This window comes from Ranitomeya imitator, chromosome 1 (assembly GCF_032444005.1).
Source record: "Ranitomeya imitator isolate aRanImi1 chromosome 1, aRanImi1.pri, whole genome shotgun sequence".
NCBI classification, from domain to species: Eukaryota; Metazoa; Chordata; class Amphibia; order Anura; family Dendrobatidae; genus Ranitomeya; species Ranitomeya imitator.
Genome location: NC_091282.1, coordinates 607021435 through 607032941, shown reverse-complemented (window position 1 = coordinate 607032941; position 11507 = coordinate 607021435). Strand labels below are relative to the sequence as shown.

Below are 11507 nucleotides of genomic sequence, written 5' to 3'. Positions count from 1 at the left end.
TTCTTTTCGCCTCAATTTTTTCATTTTCACATGGGCAACAGGATAAAATGGATCCTAAAATTTGTTGGGCAATTTCTCCTGAGTACACCGATACCTCACATGTGGGGGTAAACCACTGTTTGGGCACATGGTAAGGCTCGGAAGGGAAGGAGCGCCATTTGACTTTTTGAATGAAAAATTATCTCCATCGTTAGCGGACACCATGTCGCGTTTGGAGAGCCCCTGTGTGCCTAAACATTGGAGCTCCCCCACAAGTGACCCCATTTTGGAAACTAGACCCCCCAAGGAACTTATCTAGATGCCTAGTGAGCACTTTAAACCCTCAGGTGCTTCACAAATTGATCTGTAAAAATGAAAAAGTACTTTTTTTCACAAAAAAATTCTTTTCGCCTCAATTTTTTCATTTTCACATGGGCAATAGGATAAAATGGATCCTAAAATTTGTTGGGCAATTTCTCCCGAGTATGCCGACACCTCATATGTGGGGGTAAACCACTGTTTGGGCACACGGCAGGGCTCGGAAGGGAAGGCGCACCATTTGACTTTTTGAATGGAAAATTAGCTCCAATTGTTAGCGGACACCATGTCGCGTTTGGAGAGCCCCTGTGTGCCTATGCATTGGAGCTCCCCCACAAGTGACCCCATTTTGGAAACTAGACCCCCCAAGGAACTTACCTAGATGCATATTGAGCACTTTAAAGCCCCAGGTGCTTCACAGAAGTTTATAACGCAGAGCCATGAAAATAAAAAATAATTTTTCTTTCCTCAAAAATGATTTTTTAGCCTGGAATTTCCTATTTTTCCAAGGGTAATAGGAGAAATTGGACCCCAAATGTTGTTGTCCAGTTTGTCCTGAGTATGCTGATACCCCATATGTGGGGGTAAACCACTGTTTGGGCGCACGGCAGGGCTCGGAAGGGAAGGCACGCCATTTGGCTTTTTAAATGGAAAATTAGCTCCAATCATTAGCGGACACCATGTCACGTTTGGAGAGCCCCTGTGTGCCTAAATATTGGAGATCCCCCACAAATGACCCAATTTTGGAAACTAGACCCCCAAAGGAACTAATCTAGATGTGTGGTGAGGACTTTGAACCCCCAAGTGCTTCACAGAAGTTTATAACGCAGAGCCATGAAAAAAAAAAAAAATATTTCCTCAAAAATGATATTTTAGCCTGCAATTTTTTATTTACCCAAGGGTAACAGAAGAAATTTGACCCCAAAAGTTGTTTTCCAGTTTCTCCTGAGTACGCTGATACCCCATATGTGGGGGTAAACCACTGTTTGGGCACATGCCGGGGCTCGGAAGTGAAGTAGTGACGTTTTGAAATGCAGACTTTGATGGAATGCTCTGCGGGCGTTACGTTGCGTTTGCAGAGCCCCTGATGTGGCTAAACAGTAGAAACCCCCCACAAGTGACCCCATTTTGGAAACTAGACCCCGAAAGGAACTTATCTAGATGTGTGGTGAGCACTTTGAACCCCCAAGTGCTTCACAGAAGTTTATAATGCAGAGCCGTGAAAATAATAAATACGTTTTCTTTCCTCAAAAATAATTATTTAGCCCAGAATTTTTTATTTTCCCAAGGGTTACAGGAGAAATTGGACCCCAAAAGTTGTTGTCCAGTTTCTCCTGAGTACGCTGATACCCCATGTGTGGGGGTAAACCACTGTTTGGGTACACGTCGGGGCTCAGAAGGGAAGTAGTGACTTTTGAAATGCAGACTTTGATGGAGTGCTCTGCGGGCGTCATGTTGCGTTTGAAGAGCCCCTGGTGTGCCTAAACAGTAGAAACCCCCCACAAGTGACCCCATTTTAGAAACTAGACCCCCCAAGGAACTTATCTAGATATGTGGTGAGCACTTTGAACCCCCAAGTGCTTCACAGACGTTTACAACGCAGAGCCGTGAAAATAAAAAATCATTTTTCTTTCCTCAAAAATGATGTTTTAGCAAGCATTTTTTTATTTTCACAAGGGTAACAGGAGAAATTGGACCCCAGTAATTGTTGCGCAGTTTGTCCTGAGTACACTGATACCCCATATGAGGGGATAAACCACTGTTTGGGCGCACGTCGGGGCTCGGAAGTGAGGGAGCACCATTTGACTTTTTGAATACAAGATTGGCTGGAATCAATGGTGGCGCCATGTTGCGTTTGGAGACCCCTGATGTGCCTAAACAGTGGAAACCCCTCAATTCTACCTCCAACACTAACCCCAACACACCCCTAACCCTAATCCCAACTGTAGCCATAACCCTAATCACAACCCTAACCACAACCCTAATTCCAACCCTAACCCTAAGGCTATGTGCCCACGTTGCGGATTCGTGTGAGATTTTTCAGCATCATTTTTGAAAAATCCGCGGGTAAAAGGCACTGCGTTTTACCTGCGGATTTACCGCGGATTTCCAGTGTTTTTTGTGCGGATTTCACCTGCGGATTCCTATTGAGGAACAGGTGTAAAACGCTGCGGAATCCGCACAAAGAATTGACATGCTGCGGAAAATACAACGCAGCGTTTCCGCGCGGTATTTTCCGCACCATGGGCACAGCGGATTTAGTTTTCCATAGGTTTACATGGTACTTTAAACCTGATGGAACTCTGCTGCGAATCCGCAGCGGCCAATCCGCTGCGGATCCGCAGCCAAATCCGCACCGTGTGCACATAGCCTAATTCTAAAGGTATGTGCACACACTGCGGAAAACGCTGTGGATCCGCAGCAGTTTCCCATGAGTTTACAGTTCAATGTAAACCTATGGGAAACAAAAATCGCTGTACACATGCTGCAGAAAAACTGCACGGAAACGCAGCGGTTTACATTCTGCAGCATGTCACTTGTTTCTGCGGATTCCGCCGCGGTTTTACAACTGCTCCAATAGAAAATCGCAGTTGTAAAACCACAGTGAAATGCGCAGAAAAAACGCGGTAAATCCGCCATAAATCCGCAGCGGTTTAGCACTGCGGATTTATCAAATCCGCAGCGGAAAAATCCGCAGAGGAACAGAATACATGTGCACATATCGAAACCCTAGCCCTAACCCTAGCCCTAACCCTAGCCCTAGCCCTAGCCCTAACCCTAACCCTAACCCTAGCCCTAACCTTAGTGGAAAAAAAAAATTCTTTATTTTTTTATTGTCCCTACCTATGGGGGTGACAAAGGGGGGGGGGGTCATTTATTATTTTTTTATTTTGATCACTGTGATAGATTATATCTCAGTGATCAAAATGCACTTTGGAACAAATCTGCCGCATGCGCCCGCCATTTTGGAAGATGGCGGTGCCCAGGGAGAAGACGGACGGACCCCGGCAAGATCGGTAAGTATGATGAGATGGGGGGGAGCACGGGGGGGGGGCGATCGGAGCATGGGGGGTGGGATCGGAGCATGGGGGGGGATCGGAGCACGGGGGGGTGGAACGGAGCACGGGTGGGGGTGGATCGGAGCACGGGGGGCGGATGATGCACGGGGGGGTGGATTGGAGTGCAAGGGGGTTGGATCGGAGCACGGGGGGGTGATTGGAGCATGGGGGGAGCGGACAAGAGCATGGGGGGAGCGGAGCACAGGACGGAGGGGAGCCGGAGCAGTGCACCGGACAGATCGGTGGCTTGGGGGGGCAATCGGTGGGGTGGGGGCACATTAGTGTTTCCAGCCATGGCCGATGATATTGCAGCACCGGCCATGGCTGGATTGTAATATTTCACCAGTTTTAATAGGTGAAATATTACAAATCGCTCTGATTGGCAGTTTCACTTTCAACAGCCAATCAGAGCGATCGTAGCCACGGGGGGGGGGGGGGGGGTGAAGCCACCACCCCTGGGCTAAACTACCACTCCCCCTGTCCCTGCAGATCGGGTGAAATGGGAGTTAACCCTTTCACCCGATCTGCAGAGACGCGATCTTTCCATGACGCCACATAGGCATCATGGGTCGGATTGGCACCGACTTTCATGACGCCTAGGTGGCGTCATGGGTCGGGAAGGGGTTAATCACAGTTTGAACGCTGCTGACTGGCATTATCAATTTCTTGGATATCGTTTTGTATCCTTTTCCAGTTTTATACAGTTCAACTACCTTTTCCCATAGATCCGTTGACAAATTTTTTGCTTTCCCCGTGACTCACAATCCAGAAATGTCAGTGGTTGGATGAAAGATGCAAGAGTCTGTCTGGATCCAAGAAACTCACTCAGCTTTTATGCACTCACACTGATTACAAGCAAACAGGTCACAGGTGAGGATGTTGCCTTAAGTATCCATTCAATATCCATTCAAACCCATTTGTGTCAACTTCTCTGCATGTTATCAGCCCAAAATCACCTGGGTATGTAAATTTTGATCAGGGTCATTTGGATGTTTCGGGTTGTCATTATGATTTAGAAAGAGAAAACACAGTAGTTTGACAATAAATGGCTTCACCCCAACACTAACCATGAATGGAGAAAAAGTTTTGGTGTTATCTTTCATATTCTCTGAAAAAAAAGCCAAGAAAGCAAAAATTCTGCCAGGGTATGTAAACTTTAGGTCACTCACAACTGTATACTAAGCAGTCACCCCTTCCATGAACTGGTAGGTTGTGAGTGGCTATTTAGTATTTTGCGCCTGTGTTTTGCAACATCTTTGCTATATGGCTTTGATGCATTCTGTAGTGCATTTGTTTAGAGACCTGGGCAGGTAAGCGGTGCTGCCCATTTTCAGCTGTATTTTTGAGTTTTTGGAGGATTTTTGGTCATCTTTTGTGGCTTTGCAACTGAGTTTAGTTTCCCATCCATATATACACTCAAGTGTTTTTCAGTGGCAGTTTTACCCAGTGTTTTACCATTTAGTACATAATTATACATTTTATTTCCTATGACCAAAGCATGACCTTACATTTATCTACATTTAACTTCTCAGCCCAAGTTTCAAGCTTGCTTAAATCCCTCTGTAATATGAAATTACCCTCGTCAGTGTTAATTATCCTGCAGAGTTTAGCATCATCTGAAAATAGTGAAATTCTACTCTGTATGCCCCTTATAAAGTCATTAATAAATTTGTTAAAAAGAAGAGGACCCAATACTGACCTCCGTAGTACCACACTGGTACCTGTACACAAATATGAAGGTATTCCATTTATATCCACCCTCTGTTTCCTATCACTGAGCCTGCTGTAAATCAAGCTACACATATTTTCCCCTAGTCCATTACTCTCATTTTATGCACCAAACTTACATGTGGCTGCGTGTCACTTGAAAAATCCAGATAAACAACATTTACTGCATTTCTCTGGTCCAGTGTGGAACTTTCCTCCTCATAGAAGCTGATGGGATGAGTCTGACAGGACCGAGTCCTCATATACCCATATTGATGCTGGATCATGAGGTTATTCTTATAGAGATACTCCAGGAGTTTACCTATAGCTGAGGTTACATTTACTGGCCTGCAATTTCCAGGCTCAGATATTGCCCTTTTTATGAATACTGGCACCACATTTGCTGCTTTGCACCATCATGTGGTGCAGACCCTGTTGTTAGATGATCCCTGAATATTAGTATTAGGGACACTGCGGCTTATGCCGCTGTCCCCTGACTGCTGCGCCTCCCCCCCCCCACTCTGGTATTCGGAGATCTCCCTTTAAGTGAAGCCAAAAGGAATATGGGGTTAACTCCCCGGGAGGGGGCGTGGCTTATCCCCTGCTCTTGGCGCCGGGAAGCGCTGAAGCCACATCCGTCCCAGGACCCGGACCTGTTTGGGCTGCCGGATTATGGACCCGCTGGAGAGTGCGGTGAGGGATAGGATCGGCAGGGAAGGCAGCGCTTGGTTAGCAGCTTTGCTGACCGGGAGCGACTCCTTCCCTGCCATGGTGCAGGCGGCGCCGCCGGAGGGTCGGCGCTCTCGCAGAGCCACCCGACCTCCGGCACGGCTGAGCCCGCCAGTACTTTCAAAGAAGAGCGCGCGCAGCTCTCGTGCGCGCGACTCTTCTGCTCTGGGCGGCAGGGAGACTGGGGAAAGCGCTTTGCAGCAGGTGGGGGAGACACAGGGGACGGCTTTGAGCGACATAAGCTTTATACCCCCTTCTGCCCCGGGCACACTGAGAGGGAGTTCAAGTCTGCAAACGCCAGCAGTGTCAGCCGAAGCTGTGCAATTAGTTAGAAACAGCATGGGGGGGGGGTCCAGGGAACGTCTTCTTCCTCACAGGACTCAGGCACAGCAGGAAGGGAGGGTGAGGCTCCGCAGGGAGGCATTCCTCCACTTTCAAGGAGCACGGGGGAAGCTATTGCCAATATGGACAGGAGCAAGGACGCGGCAGCCGTAGCGCAGCAGAACATGGGATCACATCACATAATATTAGCACAAGGTCAGCATAGTGCATACTCCCAGGCTAGCTTAGGGGGCGAATCACAGTTTACACCTTACCAACTCATCTTTAGTACCCCGTATTCGCAAATACCGGGCGGGCAAATTACTCCCTCTCAAGCGACAGTAGTTGAACACCAGGATGCCTCAGCTTCACGTTCGCTGATGGCAACCGGTGCTCGTGCCCCAGTTCAGGGTGCTGGCACCCCGGCTCTGGACAATAGGCAGAGTGCGGGTATCCGCTCCGCGCGCAGAGTATCATCGTCATCATCGTCATCCCCCAGAGAGCATTGCAGAAGCGGACGTAGGAAGCACGAGCGTCACGTTAGCAAACGGCGTTCGTATAGATCTAGGTCCAGCCAGCGTAGTAGACGGTCTAGAGCCTCGCGGTGGCGCTCGCCTTCTTCATCCGGTAGTTCTTCAGGCAGGTCACACAGGCAGGAGTCTTCTCGTCGTAGGTCTATACATCGCATGGAGCGTCAAGGTCCGATGACTCCCGTGGCACGGGAAGCAAGCTGTCCGGATACCGGTGCACCGACTGGTGAGTACCCCTTTATCGGGGCATGGGGAAGGGAGAGAGCCAACACCAACCTTTCAGATACAGTAGCCAATACAAACACAGGAAACAGGATTTATGTCAATCCAAAATTGCTACAACCAGCAGGATTGTCCAGGCAGCCCCCTCCTCCCCGCCCGGATGTGTATAAAGATGGCCTATTCTGTGGGGTCCCTCCTTTAGGGGCCCACTTGGATAGCGCCATTAAGGAACAAATTTGGGCCAATGATTTCATTGACATATGGTCTCTGGTTTCCACAGATCAGCACTCGGTTGATAGAGAGAGGCGGTTGGGTGATAAAACATATGAACGCAAGCCAAAAGTTGCAAAAACCATTAATAACTGGTTGCAAGCTTTTGCGGTTCTGGGATGCGTTATGGGGGAAAGGCACCCCGAAAGGTGCTCCGAGCTATTTATATACTTAGATAGCATTTACAATTCCTATAAGGCACATGGGGGATCGGCATGGTGGAAATATGATGAAGATTTCCGCCGTCGATTGGCCGCCAATCCTCAATTGGGCTGGGGTATGAAAGCCACGGATTCGTGGCTCCGCTTGATGATGGCTCAGAGAACAACCCAATCCTTTCACGGGCCCGCTGCCGGGTCCAATAACAACGCGGCAGCAACAGCCATTCGTAGACCAGGTTCATGTTGGTTATTTAATGAAGGGCACTGTAAGTTCTATGGGCTCTGCAAATATAGACATGAGTGTTCATCATGCGGAGGCCCCCACCCAGTGGCAAAATGCACACGTCCGCCCCAAAAAGCTATCTCCGGGAAAAACCCCTCTACAGGTGAGGTTAGCGACGCCGGTGAGCGTAAAAAGAATGGGGCCATGGCTGGACAAATACCCCAATAAGTCGGCCGCGGCCCAGCTGCATGTCGGTTTCTCCTTTGGTTTTTCATCCCGTTTAATTGGTCACCAGAACCACAATCAGCCCCTAACTTACAATCAGCAAAGGAATTACCCAACGTATTAGCAGAGAAGCTGGGGAAGGAAATCAGGTTGGGTCGTTTTCATGGTCCTTTCAATTCTCCCCCTTTCCCTAACTTACGTGTTTCACCCCTGGGTATAGTCCCCAAAAAAGAAGCAGGTAAATACCGATTAATTCATCATCTTTCATACCCCAAGGGTATGTCTGTCAACGATGGTATACCCAGTGACGAAACAGCCGTCACCTATATTTCATTTGACAAAGCGGTTGACCTCGTCAGAAATGCTGGCCCGGGGGCCCTTATGGCCAAATCGGACATAGAATCTGCTTTCCGGCTGCTCCCGGTACACCCGGATTGTCACCACTTACTTGGGGCTAAATTTGAGGATCTATACTATTACGACACATGTCTTCCCATGGGGTGTTCAATTTCCTGTTTTTATTTTGAGTTATTTAGCACGTTTTTAGAATGGGTTGCTCGCAAGATTACCCGGCTAACCGCCATCACGCATTATCTTGATGACTTTTTGATAGTCGGGCCAGCGGGCTCAGACGTATGTGCCACAGCCCTTGCCCAATTCAAAGATACCATGGTACATTTTGGGGTCCCACTTTCCCCAGAGAAGACGATAGGGCCAATATCAGTGATCACATTCCTCGGGATCGAAATCGACTCGGTCGCTATGGAATTTAGGTTGCCAAAGGAAAAAATTGACAAGCTGCTGGATCTCATCAGCGGGTGTATCTCAGTTGGTAAGGTCACATTAACTCAATTGCAATCTCTGCTTGGCTCCTTAAATTTTGCCTGCAGGGTCATGCCAACGGGCAGGATCTTCTCGCGCAGATTGATGTTAGCCACGAGTGGGGTGAGTCAAAGACATCATAGAATCAGGATTACAGCACAGCTACGTTCTGATTTAAACACATGGAAGCTGTTCCTCAGCAGTTACAATGGTAGGACTTGCTTTCAGGAGTCAGAATGCTCTAACTTGGACATGGGCTTGTTTTTTGCATCATCTAGTCACACGGGTTTCAGCGTTCGCTTTGGTGACAAATTGTGTACTTCGAATTGGCCTGCTTTCTGGATTTCCAGGAAGTGGAACGAAGATCCTACTTTGATCGACCTTCTTCCTGTGGCAGTTGCTATGGAAGTCTGGGGTTCACAATTGGCCAACAAGCGTATTCGTTTACAACTCGAAACCGTTGGCGGGGCACATGCCATCAACTATCTAGCGTCTCCTTCACCGCTGGTTTTAGACCTGATTAGGTTCATAGTATTAAAATGCTTAATGTTTAATGTTTGGTTCAAAGCGTATGCACTAACCGTCAGCAATGAGAATGTTTATGGTTTATTAACTGGGTCTTACTTGCAGGATTTACTGGGACGGCGCCTGCAGGAACCCTTGGAGGAGGTGGATTGCCCACATTCGATCTGGGATGTCCTGGGAACCTGATGCCATTAATACACTCATCGATAGCCCCGTCGACTTGGAAAGCCTATGGTAAGGCGTGGGAGGAGTGGTGTCTTTTAGCAGACGGCAAACCAGTGGGGTCTTCGGAGGATGCTCGAATGCAGGTGACAATGGCATTTCTACCAAAAATGCATGCCATGGGAGTGTCTGGTTCAGTGGCGCGTAACCGCGTGTCGGCGTTAGCGTTCCATTTCAAGCTACGAGGTTGGCCAGATTCCACGAAACACTTCCTAGTAAGTCAGCTACTGAAGGGTTGGCGACGAACGGACAAACACGGTGATAACAGGCGTCCTATCTCCTTTGAATTGTTAGTGAGCCTGGTTAAAGCTGCGGAATCTGTTTGTGATTCTAAATACGAAGCTGCGCTAACATCGGCGGCTTTTGGCATAGCATTCTTTGGTGCCATGCGGGTCAGTGAGATTGTTCCTACTGCCCTGAATAAACCTGGTGGCCTTAGGCGAGAAGACATACTAATTTGCGACGATGGTTTAAGAATCAGAATATGCAAATCCAAAACTGATCAGGATAGCAGGGGTACTTGGTTCCCAATATTTGCCATCAACAACGGTATTTGCCCATTAACGTTAACTAGGAATTACATGCGATTTAGAAAGGATAGTTCCCAATTTTTCATTCATGAGAATGGGCTTCCCTTAGTGCCAATTCTTAGCTATATTGAGACGAACGTTGTCACTATTGGGATTGCCCGCGGCAGAATTTGGGACTCACTCATTCCGGATAGGTGCAGCAACAGAAGCATCTAGGGCGGGTTTATTTGAATCAGAAATTCAAAGGGTGGGTAGATGGAGATCCCACTGTTTTACTAGGTACATCAGGCCTGATTTATTGTTATAAAGTTGGTCGTTTTCGGTACTATTATATCCGGGAACAGGTTGGGTATTTCGTTGGGGAACTTCCTGGGGTTGTCGGGTTATTGGTTGTTGGCTAACTGTACATTTTTATTCCTAGATGGGGTGCGTCCCAGCGTCTGGATAGTGGGCCACTCGTACATTTACTGGGCTGCACGACTCGCCGAGTTGTGCCCAGGAGGGCGATCTTTGGGATTCAACGATGTCGACATGATATGGCGTGACTTGAGAGGCATGATGTGGTCCCAAGTTCTTCCGGAGATTGTGCACATTTCACAGGTGGCTTCATCCCCCACCATTGTGGTTATCCATGCCGGAGGAAATGACCTGGCTTCGTTCCCGCTGGCTGAACTGCTTACGCTGATCAGATCGGACATGGACAAGTTCCCGAGTTTCTTCCCGTTGATGCGTCTAGTTTGGTCCGAAATAATCCCAAGGCTGGTTTGGCGGGGTGGCAGAGAATTGAATGCTATGGAGAGGTCCAGACGCACGCTAAATCAGAGGATATCACGATTCATAAGGTTTAAGAATGGTGTAGTTGTTCGGCACCATCGGCTGGAAGGGGACAATTCCGGTTTTCTGCTTCCAGACGGAGTCCATTTGAACGAGGCGGGCTTAGACATCTTCCTCAATGGTATTAGAGAAGGGGTGGTTCAGGCGATGCATTCTTTGGGGGGGTCGTAGCTCTCTAGATTCGCTCCTCCTTGGCGGAAGGGTGGAGTTTTGTTGGTGGTGAAGATACCTGCCCGGGAGACCGGATGGCAGTAATCTCCCTACACCCCATTTGTTGGCAGATAGTGCCTGTTTAAGCTGCAACCAAAATATTTACCCAAAGGAAAAGATGGAAATGGTATGACTATATTTCCCAATAAAGTTTTAAAAGTTTTGACAACTGTTGTGTGTTCACTTAATGGGAGCAAACGTTCATGGGTCGTAGCAGTCATAACGGTCTGTCTATCATGCTATTAATTTCTGCAGTACTTGGGGTTATCTGCCATCTGGGCCTGAGGATACGTCTATTTTAGTGATTTTGAGGCGGTGCCGTACTTCCTCCTGCTGGGTTAAGCAGTTGATATTTAATGGAGAATTTCTAGTATGTCTGATCATGTTGTCTGTCTTGCAACTTTCTTGTATAAATACTGTCCTGTACTGTGCCTCATCTTCTTCGACCATGTGATTGGGACATTATAATTTTTTAATTCTTTACTGTAAATGAATTAGTGTGTACAAGAAAGAGAAAAATCATCCGTCATAAGTTCGCTTCCTGCATACCTTTCTTTTCCTTCATCAATCACCCGCCTTCATGATTTTTCTTCTTTAATATTTCTTCCTTCATGTGTCTT

The 11507-nt window shown here is 47.8% G+C and overlaps 1 protein-coding gene across 3 annotated transcripts; it reads left to right on the top strand.

Annotated features, from left to right (window-relative positions):
* Positions 1–5683: 5683 nt before the first annotated feature.
* On the top strand, positions 5684–11056 carry LOC138681511 (uncharacterized). 3 transcript variants are annotated; one of them, XR_011321923.1, is made up of 3 exons: positions 5684–6869; positions 9197–9399; positions 10265–11056. XR_011321923.1 is itself a non-coding variant. In XM_069769083.1 (3 exons), the coding sequence occupies exons 1-3, from the start codon at positions 6257–6259 to the stop codon at positions 10846–10848; spliced, it is 1326 nt and encodes a 441-aa protein (XP_069625184.1). In that variant the 5' UTR covers positions 5684–6256; the 3' UTR covers positions 10849–11056. The 3 variants fall into 3 exon arrangements, 2 of the variants coding, with proteins under 2 accessions (XP_069625184.1, XP_069625174.1); XM_069769083.1 differs by having other exon boundaries at positions 9197–9325; XM_069769073.1 differs by having other exon boundaries at positions 9197–11056.
* Positions 11057–11507: the final 451 nt, after the last annotated feature.